This window comes from Myotis myotis, unplaced genomic scaffold (genome assembly GCF_014108235.1).
Source record: "Myotis myotis isolate mMyoMyo1 unplaced genomic scaffold, mMyoMyo1.p scaffold_m19_p_6, whole genome shotgun sequence".
NCBI lineage: Eukaryota > Metazoa > Chordata > Mammalia > Chiroptera > Vespertilionidae > Myotis > Myotis myotis.
The window spans coordinates 39,135,362-39,157,618 of NW_023416368.1; the positions used below are offsets into that span (position 1 = coordinate 39,135,362).

At 39.9% G+C, this 22,257-nt stretch overlaps 1 protein-coding gene and 1 pseudogene across 16 annotated transcripts in view; one reads left to right on the plus strand and one right to left on the minus strand.

Moving 5' to 3' along the window:
• Positions 1-843: 843 nt before the first annotated feature.
• The window catches only part of KIAA1109 (KIAA1109 ortholog), a 164,161-nt gene continuing 142,747 nt past the window's right edge, over positions 844-22,257 (plus strand). For 7 of the 16 annotated variants that reach the window (XM_036313354.1, XM_036313362.1, XM_036313358.1 and 4 more), the window contains exons 1-7: positions 849-1,143; positions 3,197-3,282; positions 13,052-13,181; positions 15,430-15,546; positions 16,978-17,056; positions 18,636-18,700; positions 21,174-21,360. In XM_036313354.1, the coding sequence (XP_036169247.1) occupies positions 13,085-13,181; positions 15,430-15,546; positions 16,978-17,056; positions 18,636-18,700; positions 21,174-21,360 (545 nt within the window). In that variant the 5' untranslated portion in view covers positions 849-1,143; positions 3,197-3,282; positions 13,052-13,084. Of the gene's footprint in view, positions 1,308-3,196; positions 3,283-11,130; positions 11,237-13,051; positions 13,182-15,429; positions 15,547-16,977; positions 17,057-18,635; positions 18,701-21,173; positions 21,361-22,257 lie in introns of all 16 variants that reach the window. The other 9 variants (XM_036313366.1, XM_036313367.1, XM_036313355.1 and 6 more) reach the window with 8 other exon arrangements.
• Positions 8,400-9,391, minus strand: LOC118658202 (annotated as a pseudogene).

Consider the following 22,257-nt stretch of genomic DNA (forward strand, 5'->3'; position numbering starts at 1 on the left):
GAAAAAAAATGTATTATGCAAATAAAACTTTTTCAATATTATTGAGCACTTGATAAGTCTCAGTATTTATAACTAATCACTATGCTATTATTTTAATAATTTATTTCACCAGGCTAATTTATAAATTGAAATTGATACTTTGGTTATCTCTAATTATTTTACTTCACATCTATCTGGCTTTTGACATTTTTCCCTGAAATGAGAGTTCAAGCTCTAACAACTTTCTGAATAGCTGAATGGATGGTAAATTTTCTGAAAGTTTACTAGAGAGTAGATTTTGGGAGTTCTCACTGAACACACAAAAAATTGCAACTATGTGAGGTGATAGATATGTAAACCTCGCTATACCTGCGTTTTCCATTTGTGAAGTGTAACGAAATGGGGATAAGGGTTTTGAGAGGATTAAGTGCTTAGAACAGCACCTGGCCCATATTAACACTATTTATAATTGCATGTCTACTTGTCTTTTGAAAAAATATACATTTTATTGATTATAGAGAGGAAGGGAGAGGGAAAGAGAGAGAAACATCCATGATGAGAGATAATCATTGACCATCTGCATCCTGAACGTCCCTCACTGGGGATTGAGCCTGCAACCCGGGCATGTGCCTTGACCACGGAATCGAATCGTGGCTTCCAGAGCCACAGCGGCTGGACCGTCTACTTGTCTTATGCGCATTTTTCATATCTGCTCCAGGCAACCAGGAAGCTTCTGCAGAGTTAAGACAGTTGCCCCCTTTTCCCATTATAATTTGTGCCTCACGGCCCAGGCCCCGCCCCCAGCCCGGTGGGCGGGGCGAGGTGCCGCCAGTTCCTGGGCGGGGCTCGGCGGGCGTGCCTCCAGGCGCCGGCGCCGTGAGGTAGGACGTTACCCGTTGACGCAGCCGCAGTGCCGCCGGGCCTCCGCTCGGACCCCCGCCCCCATCCTCCGCCTCCCTCTGTGTCAGTGGTCTGGGCCGGGCCGGACCTCGGGCGGCGGGCTGGACCTGCGGCGGCGGCGGCCGGGCTGGCAGGGCTAGAGGGCGTGCGCGCGGGCAGAGCTCGGCAGGCCGCGGACGCTCGGCGCTGCCCCGCTGCCAAGGGCCCTTGGCATCCTTCGATGAGAGGCCAGGCGGTTCCGGGCCGCCCCGGTCGCTCGCCCAGGTGAGGGGACGGGACCGGGTTCGGTTGTCCAGTGTCTCGGGACCTCAGCCGGGTCGGAGGTGGGGAGGTTTGGCTTCATCTCAGCTGCCTGCTGTGGTGTCGACACATTCGCCGTCTTTTGCTCTCCCTACCTGCAGCACCAGGACCTGAGACCGGTGTCGTAGGTCAGTGGGAAGGCCTGGAAGGGCCAGGACCGTCGGCTGGCGGGGTTTGGGATGCCGGAGTGGCCCCGGCGGCTGGGGAGGAGGAGGCAGGTGGGCGGCGCCCGCTCGCGGGTGTGGTCTCCGCGGGAAGGACCGTGCACCTGCCGGCCGCGGCGTCAGCCCCGCGAGCCCTCGGACCCTGGGGTGTGTTTTGTATTCTGAATTGGTGCTTGCTGAGCCTGCACCATGGCAGAGAACGCGTTTCATCGGAAACGTTATCTTGGTAAAAGGGAGGTGAAAGGAAGTTGATTTTCCTTTTCAGAGTGTTAGCTGTCTCCTACCCCCCACCCTCCCACTGCGCTGGCTTTCGTTTTTTGCCTGTAGAAAGTTAGGGACGCTGGTTAAAGGCAAAGAGTTCTTGTAAATTTCCTCTGTAAGGAAACCATGGTACTGGAAGTGTCCAAGTGTGTAAGTTTCAACTGGTTTCATGTTGCTGCTTTCGCTTCATTCACGGCAATGAAGCTGATGTATTCTAAGTTAACTAGACCCATCAAGTATAAAAACAGAGGAATAGCCCTCACCGGTTTGGCTCAGTGGATAGGGCGTCGGCCTGCGGATTGAGGGGTCCCGGGTTCGATTCCGGTCAAGGGCATGTACCTTGGTTGCAGGCACATCCCCAGTAGGAGGTGTGCAGGAGGCAGCTGATCCATGTTTCTCTCTCATCTATGTTTCTAACTCTCTATCCCTCTCCCTTCCTCTCTGTAAAAAAATTAATAAAATATTTAAAAAAAACAGGAATATACCAGAATATTTCTTTTAAAAATATATTTTTATTGCTTTCAGAAAGGGAGAGAGAGGGAAAGAGAAATATCAATGATGAAATAGACTCATTGATCAGCTGCCTCCCTGCATGCCTCCCACTGGGGATGGAGCCCACAACCCGGGCATGTGCCCTGACTGGAATCGAACTGTGATCTCCTGGTTCATAGGTCAACAACCACGGAGCCACGTGGTGTATTTATCTTATACAACTATTGAGTGGTACGTGATGTGCATATATTACCTCTGGTAGTCATCATAACAATCCTATCATGTAAGGCCTTTTATTCTCATTTTACAGATGAGAGAACTAAAGCCATAGCCTAGAAACAACTCGTCCAGATGCTCTCCCTCCTGGGAGCATGCCTGTGCCTTTCCCTTTCCCTTCCTTCCCTTCCCTCCCCTGCTTCCCCTCAGGCACCTTAGCATTAGCTTTCTCATGCCTCAAACTCCAAGGGCCCTTCTTTTAAGTCTATAACATGCTTCCTAAGCCCATTTCTTCTAGGAAGTACTTTTTTCCACTTCTGTAATTTACTCAATAAATGTTATCTTAAAGTTAAAAAAAAAGAAAAGGAAAAGAAACAATTCGTCTAAAGTCAGAGCTGTGATTTAAACCATGTGTTTCGGCTCCTGGTTACAGCCCCTTAATCAGTGTTATGTGCAGGTTGGTTTGCATTTGTTAAGAAATGTGCTAAGTGCTGGGAATAGGAAAAAGAACTGAGGAGCTGCTCTTGCCAGCAGAGACCAGCAATTTGAGAGAACTTTTTCAAGGCCACACTTAGAGAATGTTTTAAAGGTAGGATTCGACCTCTAGAACCATCTAACGACCAAAATCATGCTTTTTCCATAAGTACAGTAAGTAGTTTTCAAATATTTGGTAGGCCGTAGTTTGGAAATTGTGGTCTTATTCTAGATTTTCAAGAGTATTCTAGGAGTATTTTTTATTTGGAAACTTTAAAGAATGAAATATAGTATTGAACTAACATTAAATACTTTTATGTAATCAAATAATTTAATCTGAAATGGTAAAATTTCTCTTAAAGCCAGAATATCTTGTATAATTTGTTGAAACGTTTTTTGTTCTTTTTTAGGTTTGTTAAGATGAAACACTGCAGATGGGCCTTCTGAAGATAAGGAGAAGGAAAAACAACATTGAAGACTCTGGGAATAAAAACAGGTAAATATTCGGCTAAGTTAGGAAACAATATAATTCCCAATTAAAGTTCAGGTAGAGGAAATTTTCTGACTTTCTGTTTCAGTTGTGTTTTGATCTGCTTAAATGGTCAAGGAATGAGGGTTGGGTGGGGGTGGTGTATAACTTGACCTGCCAATCATTATACTTGACTTTGGAACTACTGATACCTGACAGTTGAGTCACGTGCTGAGCTTGTGTATTGGAAGAATAAGGCCACAGAAAGTTTTGGCTTGATTTTCTATCAAGTGTCACTGTTCTTTTCTCTCTTTTGCAAGTACATTAATCTGCCTATGTATAAAGGGTTTAAAAAAGAAATGAAGAAAATTGTTTGATTTTTTGTTTGTTCTTCATAGAATAGTATGTGTAGTTAAAACTCTAGTATTTTTTTTTTTTTACTATGAGTTCTATGGAGAATAATAGAAGGCATGGTTAAACATGATTAAGGAACATTTAATTCATTGATAAATATTTAACAAGTACCATATGTCAGGCATTATTTCAGGCTTCTAGTAATAGAGTTGTCTAAATGGCCCTGAAGAGTGCTAGAGTACTGAGTTTTTTTCTAGAAGGTAATATTTTTGTGACCCATACATTTCCTTAATTTTATATGCAAGGATGATTTTGGTTTATTTAAAAGACTGGGAAAGCAGCACTATGCAACCCTATGGTAGATGTTTGTGTTTATAATAAATCTTTCATATTATTGTAAATAATAAAAGAAGGTATTCTATTAGTATTACTTTAAGGTACAGTGGGAAACTCAGATTCTTACAGACTTCATTTTAGCATGCTGTTTTTCATGTTAAAGATAGTGATAGAATTTCAAAATTTCATCGGAGATTAACAAATTAACTCTTCAATTTGAGGAAATTTGGGGGAATTTACATGTGACAAATAGATGTGTCATGTTAAATAGGCATTCTGGATGATGAATTGGAGAGAGGTGAGCTTGGGACCATGGGGATCAAGTAGAGGCTATTGTAATAAGACCAGATGGCAAATGAGAGTCAGAAGTAAAACAGGGCAAATGGGAATTAAGGGATGGAGATGACTATACAGATGCAAAGAATATAGAATGGGTAAGAATTATTGGGTTGAAGGAAAGTAGAGTCAGGGTACTTCCTGGTTGCTGTCATGTTCAAGCACATAATATTTAATAAATACTTGCAGGGTAAATGAAATGGATTACCTGATATCTGGCTTGGGAAACTGAGTGGATTCTGGGACTATTTCTGAGGGAGAATAGGAAGAGCAATAATTGGGAACAAGGTTGGAGGAGATAACTTTAGTTGGGAGCTATTGTATTTGAGGCCTCTGTGATTTCCACCAAGAAATGTCATTAGGTAGCCCTAGCTAGTTTGGCTCAGTGGATAGAGCACCGGCCTGTGGACCAAAGGGCCCCGGGCATGATTCCCATTAGGGGCACATACCTTGGTTGTAGGCTCCTCTCTGGCCCGGGCCCTGGTTGGGGTTCATGCAGGAGACAACCAATCGATGTGTTTCTCTCATATCAGTGTTTCTCTCTGTCTTTCCCTCTCTTACACTCTCCCTAAAAATCAATGAAAAAATATCCTCGGTGAGGAATAACAAAAAAAGAAATGTCATTATGTAGTTGTGTATATGAATCCAAGTTAGGAAGACCCATCTTGAGGTATAAATTGTGGAGTCTCCATTTATAGGTGATAATTAAAAGCAGTACGAATGGATGAGATCACTCAGGGAGAACATGTGAAGTGATAGAAGAGAAGTAAGGATGGGGTACACTAATTCTTAAGGTTAAAGTAGAAGAAAAACACACTTCAAAGGAGATGGGTTGGGCAGGGAAGTAGGAGAAAATCAGGAGAGTCACAGAAGTCAGTGAAAGAACTGAGTTTGGAGAAAAGGAATGAATATTAGACATCTTTGAGACATCAAATAAAATGAGGACAACAGAAGTATCCATTGGACATATCAGTCAAGAAGTTGTTGACTTGAGCAAGAGCAATTATATAGGTGGAGCCAGTTCACACTTGGTAAATGATGAGGAAATTGAAATACCTAATGTCATTTAATCTTTCAGAAACTTTGGTTTTAAGTAAAATAGAGAGAGAGTAGCTAAAGAGATGTATTTGAGAGAGGGCTTTTGTTTTTTAAAGGTATGAGTGATATGAATACATTTATAGTACACTCTATTTGCTGGGACAAAAAGCCATCAGAAAGAAAATATGAAGATAACAGAATGAGGAAGAATAATTGATATAGCTGATCACTGACTAAGCTGGAAGGGATGCAGGTCAAAGGTACTTTCTATAGACTTCTACTGAGACAGGAGGTAGGGAGGTAGTGATGATTATGGATACAGATAAATTGGTAGGAGGCAGAGTGGAGGTTGCTTCACAAAGTCCATGCAGGAGACACCCACTTAGGAAGAGGGAAATTATTCACTCATGGGATTGGTAGCCTTTTGATGTGGGCTTGCTGACTTCTGATCTCTTGGTAAGAAGGAAGAGGGAAGAAGAGTGGGAGTAGTTTAGCTTAAGATGACAAGTATGAACCAGATGAGTAGAGCTACTTTGCTTATCTTCATTATACTTTATATTAGTTATCTATTGCTGAGTAACAAATTATCCCAAACCTCAATGGCTTAAAACATTTATTATCTCAGAGTTTCTATGGACTCAGAACTTGGGAGTTACTAAGCTTATTACTTCTGACTTAGGGTCTCAAGAGGTTGTAGCCAAGATTTTGGTTGGGACTTAGTCATCTAGGGACTCAATTGGGGCTGGAGGAATTGCCTCCATGATGGTTCACTCACATGGCTGTTGGCTGGAGGCCTCAAATCCACACCACATGGACCTCTCTAGGGCTTCTTATGTGTCCTAGCAAGGCAGCTGGTTCCCCCAGAACAGATGACCCAAGACAGAGAGCAAGGAGGAGGCCATGATGCCATCTGTGATCTAGTTATACATCATTGCTTCTGCCATATTCTTTTAGAATTGTATCATTCAGTCCAGACCACATTTGGGAGGGGAATTACTTAAGCTCCACCTCTTGAAGGGAGGAAGATCAAATAATTTTTGGACATATTTTAAAACTACCACATACCTTCTATCAGTTGTCAATTTCCTTAGGGGACAAAGCCCTTTAAAAATATGTAGTTACAGCCTTTTTTGACCAGGTGAGAGGGAGGTGCAGAAAAGTGGGGAGTGGTTCAGTTGGTTTTGGCTTACTTCACAATGTGGCCTTTGCTGTCAATCAGTCTCTGTAACACATCAGTCTTTATGTGTTATTGCTTGTGATTATCTAAAAAAACCGCAAAAAACTGCTGATCTTTGATTTAATGGGCCACCCTTTTAGGAGAAAAATGTCATAGTGGGAAAAATATGAATTTATTATACCAAAAAATGAATTTTGGTAACATTCATATTAGCTCCTAAACTAGAATCTAGAGTTGGGAGGAGGGAACTGATTTTTCATAGAAAAGAAATGGAAAACCAAGAGATTGTTACTGATTTCAGTGAACATAAGTGATGAGAAGCAATATAACAGACTCTAAAGCCAGATGATCTGTCTAGGCTAGGTTATGATCTTAGATGGATCCTGACCTGTGTTTGTGCTTAGCTTCTGCCACAGTTTTCTCGTCTGTGATGGTTAGATGAGTAAACACATGTAAAGTGTTTGGAACAGTGCCTGGCACATAGCAAGCAGTAAATAAATGGTAGATAGTGCCATGGGAGCTCTATTTTCATGGTGAGCTAATTCCATGGCATTAACATTTCAAAGAGTAAGATAATCCACCTAAATGTTTAGAGTCTAGACCAGTGGTTCTCAACCTTCTGGCCCTTTAAATACAGTTCCTCATGTTGTGACCCAACCATAAAATTATTTTCGTTGCTGTTTCATAACTGTAATGTTGCTACTGTTATGAATCGTAATGTAAATATCTGATATGCAGGATGGTGTTAGGCGACCCCTGTGAAAGGGTCGTTTGACCACCGAAGAGGTCGCGACCCACAGATTGAGGACCGCTGGTCTAGACTTTAAACTACTGACCTTATTGTACTTTGTGAAGTATGTTTCTATCTAGCTCCATATCCATTAGAGTACTGTATCACATGTCACCAGTAGTATTGTGTAAGTCATATTCCCATAAAATTTCCTAAAGCAGCCTTTTAAAAAATTTTTACATAAAAGTTCAATTTCAAGTGGAGCAATATTCTCAGCTCACAGGAATTGGCTATTAAATGAATCTGTTGGATTCTTTGTATAACAACATGCTAATAAAAAATACTTTCTTTAAGCTTGATACGATGAGAGTGTTGGTGAACACATGTGACCAGTTTCCTCCTCCCTCTCTCCCCACAGCCAAAGACCTTACCTATTGTTGGGTGGGTAGATTGAAGATATATTAGGTAAGGTTTTCTGACTGAATGGACTTACGGTAGAAGATAAGAGAGGAGCTTAAGGGCCAGATGCAAAAATGAAAATACTTTTATTACAAGAAACCTTTAGAATTTTACTTTGCTAATGCTTTTTAAAATTATATTTATTTGAGAGAGAGAAACATCTATTTGTTTCCCACTTATTGATACATTAATTGAGTGATCCTCTTTTTAGTCCATCTTTTAATTTTTTTGCAAAATCCTGACATTACAGAACTAAACTGAAATGTATTAATATTCCACTCTTACATTTCATGACAAACAAAAAAAATCATGAGCCAAAAAACAACAACAAACAATACAAAACAGGGAGAAGCTTATAAAACTAAATATGGATCTCAGCATTAACAGCTGAACAGAGAAAGGAATTAAAATGCTTTAATTAAAAAAATCACGAGTGGTTGATAAAGTGTGTAGAACAGGGGTCCTCAAACTATGGCCGGCGGGCCACATGCAAATACAAATATTGTATTTGTTCCCGTTTTGTTTTTTTACTTCAAAATAAGATATGTGCAGTGTGCATAGGAATTTGTTCATAGTTTTTTTTTAAACTATAGTCCGGCCCTCCGACGATCTGAGGGACAGTGAACTGGCCCCCTGTTTAAAAAGTCTGAGGACCCCTGGTGTAGAAACTGAAAATTTACAAACTGCTTAAAACCTGGAATCGCTGGCTGTTCAGAAACTACACATGGATCATGAGTGGTGGTGAACAGCAGAAAAGGGATTATGGATGAATCTGCATTGTTCTAGCTGCTCCCCATGCCACCTGTCTCCGAAGAAAGCCTGACATTGATTAGATATTGAGCCAGGCTGATGCTGGCAGCAGATCCAGTGATGGTAACCTGCCCATCAGTAGATCCTTCCACTGGGTTCGCAATTTTGATCTGCGCCCCAGACATTTGATGGATCTCATTGATTTTGGCGCCTTGAGGCCTGATTATGCAGCCAATCAAATCATTTAGAATGGTGAGTTCATGAGAAGTAGTCTGAGCAGATGCATCCAACCTGCCCAAATAGCCTTTCACCTCTAGAGAGCTGGATTCAATTCCATTGAATCCGGTGTTGCCATGCGTCATGGGAAAATGAGACTGTTGCTGTGGAATGGTACACTTTCCTTGAATGGTATAGGCTTGACCACCTGCAAAGAGACCAGAGAACTGGATGGCTTGGGCCAGTATGGGATGGTCACATCCTTAGTGGGGACTCCAACATGATCACGCAGATTGCGGAATGCCAGCAATAGTGATGGCCTGCTCAGTTGAGTTGGGGAGCATATCCCCTGCCACCTGGACTTGAGCCCCTGTACTCTCGGGTATTTTCTTGATCTTGCAACCTCCTTTCCCAATGAGAGAGCCACACTGACTATCAGGGACCACCAGCTTCAGGGTGGTGGGGGTCTACTGGCAGCTGTGCTATTAGTCATAGAGCTGCTGATGTCCTCTTCCAGTTTGTCAATGATTATAGCAAAGGTTTTGAAGATGGCTGGCCAAAGTGATAATTCTCTCAGGACAATTCCCTTCTGAGATGTTGATAAGTGCACCATTCTCCTTGCGCATCTTCTTAACAGATTCTCCTTTCTTTCCAATGATACTGCCAACTTCCTTTCCATGCGTAAGTAGGCGGATGGTGAGAGTGACATTTAATCAACCTTAAATCACACCAGTGCCCATATCGAGCAGTATTCTGGGGAGCTGGACTTTGAGTGGTCAAGTCTTTGGTCACTGGTCGGGGGGCAGGGGGAGGGAGGGTGAAAGCCAAGAACTGCAGGCGTGAGGTGACTGAGGGAAAAGGGGAGCAGGTGGGAAGGGGAAGGGCGGGAGGCCAGGGGCGGAACAGTAGGGGAGGGCAGGAAGGCAAGGGTGGGTGGAGGAGAAAGGTGGGGTGGAGGAGAAAGGGGGAAAGAGACCCTGGGGCAGGAGAGGGGAGAGGGCTCAGGCTGCTGTTGCTCCGGATGCTGGGCTGCTGCCTCTGCTAGTCTGGGCCATTGATTGATACTTATTTGTGCCCTGACCCAGAACTGAACCCAAAATCTTGGTGTGTCCTGACACCACTCTAACTTCTGAGCTGCCCAGCCAGGGCAAGTTTGCTAACGCTTTTTAGTGTTACGGCTTTCTGGTATATTTCTAATAAAAATGGAAGTGATACATTGAATTCTTGGCTAAAAGAATTAAAAGAAACTTCAGAGTGTGTTTTTCAGCCAGTACAAAAAGCAAAACAAAACCCCACAACTAATCAATGTGTAGGATATAGAAGTGAGATGATTAAACCTTTTCATTTATGGCAATCTCTGTTGATTTCTATATCGCTGATCATGTTAAGGAATATCCTGGTGGTAGTAATTCATCTGGTGGACTATTAAAGATGGGTACCATTTAAATATCATGTTTTCACCCTGGTTGGGTGGCTCAGTTAGTTGGAACTCTGTCCTGTACACCAAAAGGTTGCTGGTTCGATTCCCTAGTCAGGGCGCCTTCGTGAGGCAACTGATTAATATTTCTTTCACGTCAATATTTCCCTTTCTAAAAACCAATAAAAACAAAACAAAGCATATCCTCAGGTGAAGATAGATAGATAGATCAATCAGTCATCAATCAATGTTGTGGTTCCTGGAGATTTGGAGAAGTTGAAGTCAGTGGTTTTTTTTTTTAAATATATTTTTTCAGAGAGGAAGGGAGAGGGAGAGAGAAACATCCATGATGAGAGAAAATCATTGATTGGCTGCCTCCTGCATGCCCCCTACTGAGGATCAAGCCCACAACCCTGGCATGTGCCCTTGACCAGAATTGAACCCGGGACCCTTCAGTCCGCAGGCCGATGCTCTATCCACTGAGCCAAACCAGCTAGGGCGAAGTCAGTTCTTTTTATCCTGTTTGTAGATATGTTTTCTACAGCTTTTTAAGAGTTTTATTTTCTTTCTTTAAAAACATTTTTTTAATATATTTTATTGATTTTTCACAGAGAGGAAGGGAGAGAGATAGAGAGTTAGAAACATCGATGAGAGAGGAACACCGATCAGCTGCCTCCTGCACATCTCCCACTGGGGATGTGCCCGCAACCCAGGTACATGCCCCTGACCGGAATCGAACCTGGGACCCTTCAGTCCGTACGCCGACGCTCTATCCACTGAGCCAAACCAGTCTCGGCTCTTTAAAAACATTTAAAAAAAAAATTGATATCAGAGAAGAAGGGAGAGGGATAGAGAGATAGATACATCATTGAATGGCTGCCTCCTGCATGGCCCACACTGGGGACTAAGCCCTCAATGCAGGTCTTCCTCTTGGGTTCTGACCCCCTGCACCAGGAGCCTCCCCATGCAGATGTTCTTGTTGCTGTGCTCAGGCTCTGGCACCTTGAGCTGGACTTCTCCTGCCGTGTCCCCCACCATGGATGCCCCTTTCCTTCCACTCAGGCCCCACAGTGCTGTGCCTGACCTCCTCTGCACATATGGCCTCCTCATGCTGCTAAGGCTTTGATACCCTGAGGCACTGCTGCTGTTCTGCCTCTTCGTCACACAGGTGGATACTTATTTATCCTTGTTTACCTCTGACATCCCCTCTAGCCTGTCCCTTTCTTCCCCAGGTACAGATGCTGGCCTTACTTTGCCTACCTTGTGGCTTTTAGATGAACCCTTCAGGAAGGGGAGAGGAAGAGGAAGCAACCAGTTTGTTTTCAGGCCATTATTTGCTCTCTGAAGGTTATGCAGTAGGTTCTTACATCAGCCTCTAGTTCCTCTCCACTAAGGAATTGGTGGTGTCCACTTACGCAATGGGGCTCAGCCCCAGTTCAGCCTGATTCTGTGTCCATTGTGTGTTGACATCCTTTATACTACAATGTCCATGTCTCACTTTAGGGCCTTTATTAAGTCTTACCCTTTACTTCTGTACTTGTTCAAAGTATGTTCTCTTAACTATTGAGCCTTTATCTGTTAATTTCTCTTAAGTTTTTGCTTTAGCTGAAACTGGAAAAATGTTGGTGAAAGCTGTGACGCTGCAGTTTTCTGCCTTTGCAACCTAACACCCTCCTTTTACATTCTCTTTGGCTGTGGGTTGTTACAGTGGTAGGTGATGGAGATTGGGGATGGAGACTCGATCCTTTTGGTGAATAGATCACCTCCCCTTGGATTTGAGTCAAAGCAGACCCCCTTTTCATCTGGAAAGCTGAATGCTAGGACATATCCCTCCTGGAATATTTCCAGGAAGCAGTAGAAGATCTTTTCGCCCCCAGTGTTATGCTGGTGATACATCTGTAAAATGATAAAAATATGTATGGAATAGGTACATATGTTATTATGTAAACCATTATATGTGAATGTTTGGTTTCAGATTAAAGGTGTTTTCAAAATGTTTCCGCCTTTAAAAAATTTTTTTAGTCTAAAAAAACTAAAAAAGGGAGAAAGAGAAAGCTCATATTTAAAATTAGCTCCCACATTTTAAGTTGCTGGTTGATAGAATTTTCAAAGCTTTGAAAAATTTGAGAACTTTTTTTACAGTTTTTTTTAACCGTATTTGAAAAAAATATATATTTTTATTGACTTCAGAGAGGAAGGGAGAGGGAGAAGGCGAGGAGAGAGAGAGAGAGAGAGAGAGAGAGAGAGAGAGAGAGAGAGAGAGAGAAGTATCCATGATGAGAGAGAATCATTGATCGGCTGCTTCCTGCAGGCCCTGCTCTGGGGATTGAGCCCACAACCCTGGCATGTGCCCTGAATGGGAATTGGACCATGACCTCCTGCTTCATAGGTCAAAGCTCAACCACTGAGCCATGCCGGCCAATCTCCAGTTTTATATTGTGAGATATAATTTACATATGTAACATTGTATTTTCTTAAGGGTAAAGAGGATCTTTGGAAATACTTGATTATCTTTGCAGTGTTCATAATTATGGACTTTTACTAGAGGCCTGGTACACAAATTCATGCACGGGTGGGGTCCCTCAGCTTGGACAGTGATTGGGGCTGATTGGGGCCATCTTGCCCAGTCCCGATCAGGGTCGATCAGGGCCAGCTGGCCAGGGGAAGGAACCATGGGAGGTTGGCTGTGGGAGTGCACTGACCACCAGGGGGTAGCTCCTGCATTGAGCATCTGTCCCCTGTTGGTTAGTGTGCATCATAGTGACCGGTTGACTGGTTGTTTGGTCACTTAGGCTTTTATATATATAGATAGAAATGTGGACATGTTTTGTTATTTATTGTATTTTTGCATTTTTATCATTGAAGGAACAGAATGTGATTTAATAAACTTTCATATTCATTAAATTCACCTTTTCCCCCCTTACATGATTTTCCTTGCAGATTAATAATTCTCTGATTCTAAATTTAACCTTTGAACTCTTAGACCTTTAGATGCTGCTCTGGAAAAACTTCAATAATGGATCAAAGGAAGAATGACAGTATTGTTCCTAGTATCACCCAATTAGAAGATTTTCTTACAGAACACAATTCTAATGTTGTGTGGCTCCTCGTTGGTAAGTAAAATGTATTTTTTTGTATATTACTTTTTTTAAAATATGTTTTTATTGATTTTAGAGAGGAAGGGAGAGGGAGAGAGAGAGAGAAACATCAATGATGAGAATCATAGATTAGCTGCCTCCTGCATGCCCCACACTGGGGTTTGAGCCTGCAACCCCCATGTTCCCTGACCAGGAATCGAACCCAGGACCCTTCTGTCTGCAGTCCAACTCTCTATCCATTGAGCCAAACTGGCGAGGGCTACATTACTGTTTTTTTGTTTGTTTGTTTGTTTGTTTTTTATGGATGGAGTAGCAACTTCCAAATTTTACTAGCAAGCAGTGATTGGCCTTATGATATTGAAGGGGGTGGGGACATGTCACAATGAAAAGGCCATAGTTCCTACGTTCTTTAACGCTAGAAGCATACTTTCTCTTCACATACCTCTTGCCTTTCTGAATGGCCCACAACAACCTGGCACAGTGATTTACAGTAAAAATTACTACAAAATGACTTTAAACTTAAAACATAATGAAATGTCATCAAAATAATTTTTTGAAATAATTGTTCTAGGAATAATTTTTATGGACACATCATAGCACTTGCTACATCAAAGCTATTACCATCAATCTAAGCTACCCTGTGAAATGTTGGATCTGTGACTGCCTTGTTTTATCATATTAAATTTTTTTTTTAAAGTTAAGAACTTAATTTGATGTTGCCAAAAGGTTATACATGTTAAATTGGTTTACATTACTTTGTCCTAATTTAGAAAATAGTTATACTTTAAAAATAGATAAGTAAAAAATATTATTATCAGAAAATGCTTTATTGTGTTCTACCTTTTGTATATTCATGATCTCGTTTTTTTTGAAATATTATAAATTTTGTAAGTGATTATAAACTTCATGATAGATTGACAAATGGTCAAACTTGGAATATCATTTATTGTAGTGTATTCAATAAAAGTAGACATTCTTAAATGGTTATTTTATCAATTGTAGTAAAATAGTATAAGATGTCCTGTTTAATATAGATATGCCTTTAAGTGGGCTAAATTCCTACTTATTTTCATTATTTTAATGTTTTTATTGATTTTAAAGAGAGAGGAAGGAAGAGGGATAGAGAGATAGAAACACCAATGATAGAGAAAAATCAGCTGGCTACCTCCTGCATGTCCCTACTGGGGATTGAGCAAACAACCCAGGAATTAAACCAGTGACCACACTGGCCAGGATCTATTACTTTTTTTTAAAATAAGTCTTTATTGTTGAAAGTATTACATATGACCCCTCCAGTCCCCACCCCCTGACTCCATTACTTTTTAGAAAGCAGAGTTTATTGATTTAAAAAATCAGCCGAAACCGGTTTGGCTCAGTGGATAGAGCGTCGGCCTGCGGACTGAAGGGCCCCGGGTTCGATTCCGGTCAAGGGCATGTACCTGGGTTGCGGGCATATCCCCAGTGGGGGATGTGCAGGAGGCAGCTGATCGATGTTTCTCTCTCATCGATGTTTCTAACTCTCTATCTCTCTGCCTTCCACTCTGTAAAAAATCAATAAAATATATTAAAAAAAAAAATCAATGACTTTTCTCTGATTTAAGAAATCATTAATTTTCTTTCTTTTTAAGTGATTTTAGCCTTTAGTGAATAGCTTGGAAATGAGCTTGTAGCTTGATAAAGATGGATGTTTTTCATAATGTTCAGAATTATGGGCTTTCTTTTCCAGAACATCTTTACATATATTTAATAAAGAAAACAGTACAAAGCAGTGAAAAAGGAAACAAGAAAAACAGAAGGCTCTAATGCAGTGGTTCTCAACCTTGGCTACACATTAGAATCACCTGGGAATCTTTTTAAAATCCCGATTTCTGGGCCTCATCCTCCGGAAATTCTGTTTCTTTGTTACTAATGTTGTGGCCCCACCCTATAACAAAGAAACAGAATTTCCAGAGGATGAGGCCCAGAAATCGGGATTTTAAAAAGATTCCCAGGTTATTCTAATGTGTAGCCAAGGTTGAGAACCACTGCTCTAATGGATCTGATTGGAATCTGTGCATTTCTGGCTAATGGCTAAAAGAAAGTGAGGAAAGGTGGATAAGGTAGCTCTAACCTCTGATTTTAAAACCCAAAGTATTAAATTGAAGAGGACTTACTACCATATTATCATTTCCGAGCGTGGTAAATGATCTTTTATCAACAAAGTTTTACTAAGATATTAAGGTGATTGAAAGTGATATCCTTTTGTACTTTTTTCTCCCAACAGCTACCATTTTGTCCTGTGGATGGATTATTTATCTCACATATTATAATTCTCGGAATGTTGGTCTTATTTTAACCTTGGTTGTCAACAGATTATACAAACATGGCTATATCCATATTGGTGAGTTGGAGTAAACCTGCATTATTTTCTTCTGTGTAATCTTAGGTATATATTATACATTTATATTTTATAAACAGGTAGTAACTTTAGAACTTTACCATTGTTTCATGAAGGATGAACTAACCTACTTTGAATTTCTCTCTTACAGCTCTCTATAACAGGTTATGCTCTTTACCTCATTCTTATTTGTTAAAGTGTTTCCATAGTTACTCTTTGACATTGTTTATAAAATATACTCATGAAAATAATTTGAAAAAATGTAGATAGATATAAAATATGGAAACAGAAATTTCTCTCAATTCCATCTAGAGCAGTGGTTCTCAACTTTCCTATTGCCGTGACCTTTTAATACAGTTCCTCATTTGTGGTGACCCCCATTTTCATTGTTACAAATTGAACATAATTAAAGCATAGTGATTAATCACAAAGACAATATGTAATAATATATGTGTTTTCCGATGGTCTTAGGCGACCCCTGTGAAAAAGTCGTTCGACCCCCAAAGGGGTCGCGACCCGCAGGTTGAGAAAAGCTGATCTAGAGAAAGTTTCTAATGCCCAGTGAATTATTTGCTCTTTTTTTTTCTTCAAGTAACCCGTACTTTAAAAACCTGTAAGTTGGAGTCATATTTCATTTTGTGGCCTGCTTTATTAGTTTAGTTTCTAACTACTTACAAGTGGGAGGTTTGCAGCTAGATGGGAGGGTGTACTAGGAAGCTATATGCTCTGGAAAGTTCCAAACCCGTGAGAAAGGAGGAGGGGGCACTGAATAGAACCATTCTAACCTTCCCTGGAGTTGAGTACCTCTTAGTGGACATGAACTTCTCTCAAACATAAATAATCTTCCATTAATTTGAGTCAGTGACTGGTTCCTAGAGTAATGGAGAAAAATGGTGAATTACTCACTGTTGTGGGTTTATTTAATGGCTGTGCATAATTAAGAGAATTAGTCGTATGAAGCAGCTATTTTTTTTTTTTTTTTCCTTTTAAATACAGTTTATTTTAAAATGTAAACCTGAAATGTATCCAAATATCACTTAATTTTCAGATTTTCAAAGGGTACCTTATTGTGGCATCCCCACATATGTTACATCAGGCAGCATCTGGCACAAGGAAGAGCCAGCAACAGTGCACTGTTTTAAAGGCTGCAGTTTAGAGAGGAAAACCTTTGCGACTAGCGTGAAGCAGCTATTAAAACTAATGTTCTTATATGGTTTTTAGTAACTCAGTCCATAGTGATGATACGTGTGGCACTTTTTCAGGAAAAATGATAGAAATTAGTAAGGCTGTAAGGATATCAGGAAGGGAGTCAGGAGAGAACATTTAATTACTGAATGAATTGATTGCTAAGATTATTTTAAGTGTTAAGAGCTCTACTATCTATCAAAACAATTAAATTAATTGCTGTTTTTTTTTGTTTTTTCCTTATAACAGGCTCTTTCTCTTTCTCTGTTCTTTCTGGAAAAATCATGGTTCGTGAAATCTATTACATTACAGAAGACATGTCTATTAGGTAAAAAGCAAAAACAAAACCTAAAACAAATAAAAGAACCTACTTTAAACTTGAAAAAATTTTTCTAATTATGATACTTGTTTTAATATTACTTGGTTCTTCAAATAACACTATAAGTCAGCCCTGGCTGGTTTGGCTCAGGGCTAGAGCATCAGCCTGTGGACTGAAGGGTCACAGGTTCGATTCCAGTCAAGGCACATGCCTGGGTTTCGGCTCGATTCCCAGTGGGGGTTGTGCAGGAGGCAGCCGGTCCGTGGTTCTCGTCATTGATGTTTTTGTCTCTCTCTCCCTCTCCCTTCCTCTCTGAGATCAATTAAAAAAAATTATATATATATATAAAACAACAACAAATAAACCATAAATCAGAAATAATTTTTTCAGTAAATCAGACTTAATGAATTAATGTTTTAAAATGTTTCTAATCATGGATTAATTTAGCTAAAGCTTAGACTGGCAAAATGTTTACCTAATAGCAGTATATAGAAATCAATAATCTCATTTCATTGCAAGATGAAAAATTGAGGCATTAAATTACCTGATAATTTCTGTTGTAGAATTCATGGTGGTCATTTGTTATATAAAATAAGGATCAGATATGTTGATAATGCTCACCCATTGGGTTCTTATTAGGTAGTAAGTATTTAGAATTGTTTAGCATCTGTGAACAACTCTAATTTTACTTTAAGAAGAAAACACAAATCTTAATGTATTAAGAATTAATAATATGTTTGATATGTTCTCTCTTCTGTAAGCCTTGTAAGAAAAGCTTGCTCTGTTATTATTATTATTTTAAAAAAATATTTTTATTGATTTCAGAGAGGAAGAGAGAGAGAGATAGAAACATCAATGATAAGAGAGAAACATTGATTGGCTGCTTCTTGCGTGCCCCCTACTGGGGATCAAGACTGCAGCCTGGGCATGTGCCCTGACTGGGAATTGAGCTGTGACCTCCTAGTTCATAGGTTGGTGCTCAACCACTAAACCACACTGGTTGGGCAGCTTACTCTTATTTTTGTGATCTTCTTAAATTTGTTACTTAGAATTTGGAAAATTTTGAATTATTTGAGAGATGCCAGGGTTTGGCACTACTTATACTTCTCTTGAAACAGTAGCGGCATCTTCTTTGTGAGTCTAAAATTATTCCAAATTAAAAGTAAAAAGTTAAAGTTAAAATTGGAGCATGAAGCGATATATCATTACAGAAATGAAAGATTATCTTTAAAAGTTTTCTCTAGTGTGCTAATGTCCCCCTTTTGAGAGTTGGCCTTTTATTTATGTAGTTTTTACAACATTAAAAATATTTATAAAATAAAAAGGTTTTCTGTTAGCACTTCATTTTCCTATTGAATGTAATCCAGTATTACATTTTACCTGAATAGAAGAATCTAATTTAAACCTGTGCATATCCTCTTTTACTTTATTAACTGAAAGAGTATGAAACATTTAGGTATGCCAGTGTTCCATTGAGAATTTTTGTTTCCTTATTCATTATCAATTGCCTGCCTTTTATAATAATTAACTAAGAATCAAGTTAAGTAAATTCTTACTTGTTTTCACTTTTGTAATTTATCTTGCTTAGAATTCAAGATGGATTTATAATTTTTCGGTGGTGGAAAATGTATAACCCAAAGCAGAAGCAGCATGGTGAGTTTTCATTTTTTTTTTATTTGTTTGAAATTGTTGATGACATAATCATTTTTTCATCTGTGGTTATTATAATAGACCAGAGGCCCGGTGCACGAAATTCTTGCAGGGGGTGGTTGTCCTTCAGCCTGCCCTGCACCCTCTCCAATCTGGGACCCCTCGGGGGATGTCCGACTGCCTCTTGCAATCTGGGACCGCTGGCTCCTAACCGCTCACCTGCCTGCCTGATTGCCCCTAACCATCTCTGTCTGCCTGCCTGATCACCCCTGACTGCTCCCCTGCTGGTCTGATCGCCCCTAACCACCTCTGCCTCACCCTGCACCCCGGACCCAGGATTTCCTCCTCAGGCCGGTCACAGGCACTTGGGACCCAGGATTCCCTCCCTCTGGCTGGCCGCAGGCACCCAGGACTCGGGCCGGCTTTGCCCAGGCTGGCTGAAGCCGCAGGGGACTGTGGACGGGTGGCTTAACCTGGGCCGCAGCCTCAGGCGCCCGGGACCGTGCCCGGGGCAGACAGCTTGTCCCTCTCCTGGGCTGCAGCCTGGCTGGTCCCCGTTCCTCTCTTGCGAGCTCATTTGTGCCTGGCTGGTCCCCATTCCTCTCTCCTCAGTGTTGAGTATTTGAGCCATTATGGTGTGATGGCATGACAACCATTTGCATATTAGCTCTTTATTATATAGGATAAAAATGTTTTTAAAAGCTTTGGACTTGACAAAACTCTGATTTTATCATCAGTTTACTAAAAATCCTTTTAGTAGTCTTCCTCTTGCCTGGTTAAATTGGTTTACTTTAGCTGATTATTTATTCAGAGTCATCCTCAGTAGGACCCTTACCCACATTTCTAGCCTTACTGCATGTTACATCTGTTGGCTTGACCCATACTGGTGATAAATGGTTTTCTCAGCACCTTTTAATCAGTCTACCAAGACACTTTTCTACATTTCAACTTCGGTGTCTTTATTCATACTTCTACCAGACATGTCTACTAATTCTCATTTATCTGGTATGAAAAGGATGAACAGAAAATGGGAAACAGACTCTAGAATTTCTTCTGGTTCTGCTTTTATCATCAGAATTTTACCATCTCAGAATTTTCTTCCCAGTTATTTCATGGCTCTGTTAGTGTTCTGGTATGTGGCCCTAACCCTCCTACTAGACACTAACCAGACCAGAGGCTTCAAGGAGGGTAGATCTTGTCTTTACTCTTTCAAATAGCTAGGCTTTGGAAAGTCTGGCCAGTGTGTAAGGCACAGGCATAGTAAGAGGAGTAAGGGCAGAACAGGGAGATTCGATGGGAGCCACTCTGCTGTGTTCCATAAAGACGTTCAAGTTGACGGTGACTTGGGCCAGAGCCATGACAGTGGTTGTGGATCTATGTTGAAAGAAAAGCTGATAAATCTAAGGCATGAAAGAAAGAGAGCAATTGAAAGGATTGACTTGCTGTTGATAGGATGGGGGATATTGTAGAATAGCTTTGGGAGGAAATCAGGTATTTGGTTGATGTATCAAGTTTGAGATGTCTGTTAGACACCGCATTGGAGATGTCTGACTGGGTTGCTGGACATTTGACCCTGGCATTTTGGGGGGATATATATATATATATCATATTTAAACTACAGCTTAAGCTACTAAAATGAAAGTTAATAACAATTTTCTTTACCCATAAAAAAATTAAAATCTTCTAACTGGTCATATCTAATTTTAATTGCCTTAAATTGAATTTGTTCTGTAGGGACAAAAATGGACAAACATTTAAAAAGTCTCAAAAAACACCTGTATGATTCATAACAAAATAAGGCACTAACCGTGGTACCTTTCTGTTGAGCCTCTTGGTTAACATGTGATGCTCTGTGTTGGATTATTTCCTCAGCAGAAACAAGTGCCCATCTATCACTTTATAGGTGGATTTGTAAATTTCTGTTGTTACTTATATTTAATGTAATTATGTCTTTTATTTGAAATGGTTTGAAGTGTACGGTTCTTAAAATCTTTATTTTAGAATTAAGTAGTTTTTAAAAACAAACTAGCATTTTATGAAAAATCCTACTTTCCATGAAGCACAAGTTTAAATACTGATGTGATGTTTAAGTACATTATACTTTGAACATTTTGCTACTTATATTTTAGTATAAATGTATGGCTATATTAGGGTAAAGTTATACTTTTACTCTGTAAATGACACTTTTCTATTCTTAATGTAAAATCTTTAAATTATGGCATTAGATAACCAAAATCTAGAAATTTAGGTTGTTTTTCGAATGCTAAATTAAAATGCTGTAGTAACATTAGCTTTTTTCTTTCTTTTACCAGTGTTTTATATGTATTTTAAATATGATCCTCTTTATCATAGAATTCTGGTTTAAAGTAAATCATTTAAATTAAGTGTGGAAAATGAATTGACAAAAACTTTAACTAAAGTTTTTAAAAAGTTGACTAAAAACTTTTGTGTGTATGTGTGTAATTGATGTCTTTAGATCCAAAGGCGGAAACGAGATTATACATCACAGTTAATGACTTTGAGTTTCATGTCTATAATCGTTCGGATCTTTATGGACGTCTTCAAGAATTATTTGGTTTGGAGCCAACAATAATCCCCCCCAAGAAAGAGGATGATAAAACACGAGAAAATGGAAGAACAGGAACCCAGTCCAACATTGAAAGGTTCATTGTCACACTTGAATTTTATTAATCTGCAACATGTAAACATTCACTTTTTCATTTCTGGTATATAGGAAAGTGATTGACTTTTGTAAGTTATTAACCTTGTATCCTGCAAACTTGCTGTAATCACTTACTAGTTCAAATAGGTTTTTTTGATCAGCTCTTCCAAACTTTCTACATATACAGTTATGTTATCTTCAAACAAAGAAAGTCTTATTTTCCCCTTACCATTCTGCATACTTTTTATTTCTTGTTTTACTGCAATAGCCATGATTTCCAAACTTGAAAAGGAATGGTGAAATAGGACATCCTTGCTTTGTCCCTAGTCTTAATGGGAGAGCTTCTAGATTCTCACCTTAAGTATGATGTTAATTAGGTCTTTTGTAGATACTCTATATACAGATGAGGAAGTTTCCCTCTATTCCTAATTTACTGAGAGATTTTAATCATAATGGCTGTTGTATTTTGTCAAATGCTTTTTCTGCATCTGGTGATACTATCATTTGATTTTTTTTTTTTTTTTTAACAGATATTTAATTTCTTTTTTTTTTTTTTTAAATATATTTTATTGATTTTTTACAGAGAGAAAGGGAGAGAGATAGAGAGTTAGAAACATCGATGAGAGAGAAACATCGATCAGCTGCCTCCTGCACATCTCCCACTGGGGATATGCCCGCAACCCAGGTACATGCCCTTGACCGGAATCGAACCTGGGACCCTTCAGTCCGCAGGCCGATGCTCTATCCACTGAGCCAAACCGGTTTCGGCTATCATTTGATTTTTTGTTTTTAACCTGTTAATGCTAATTGATTTTTGAATGTCGAACAGGCTTGTATACCTAATAGTTTGTTTGTTTTTTAAATCGATGATGAGGATATTTATTCTGAATTAAATATT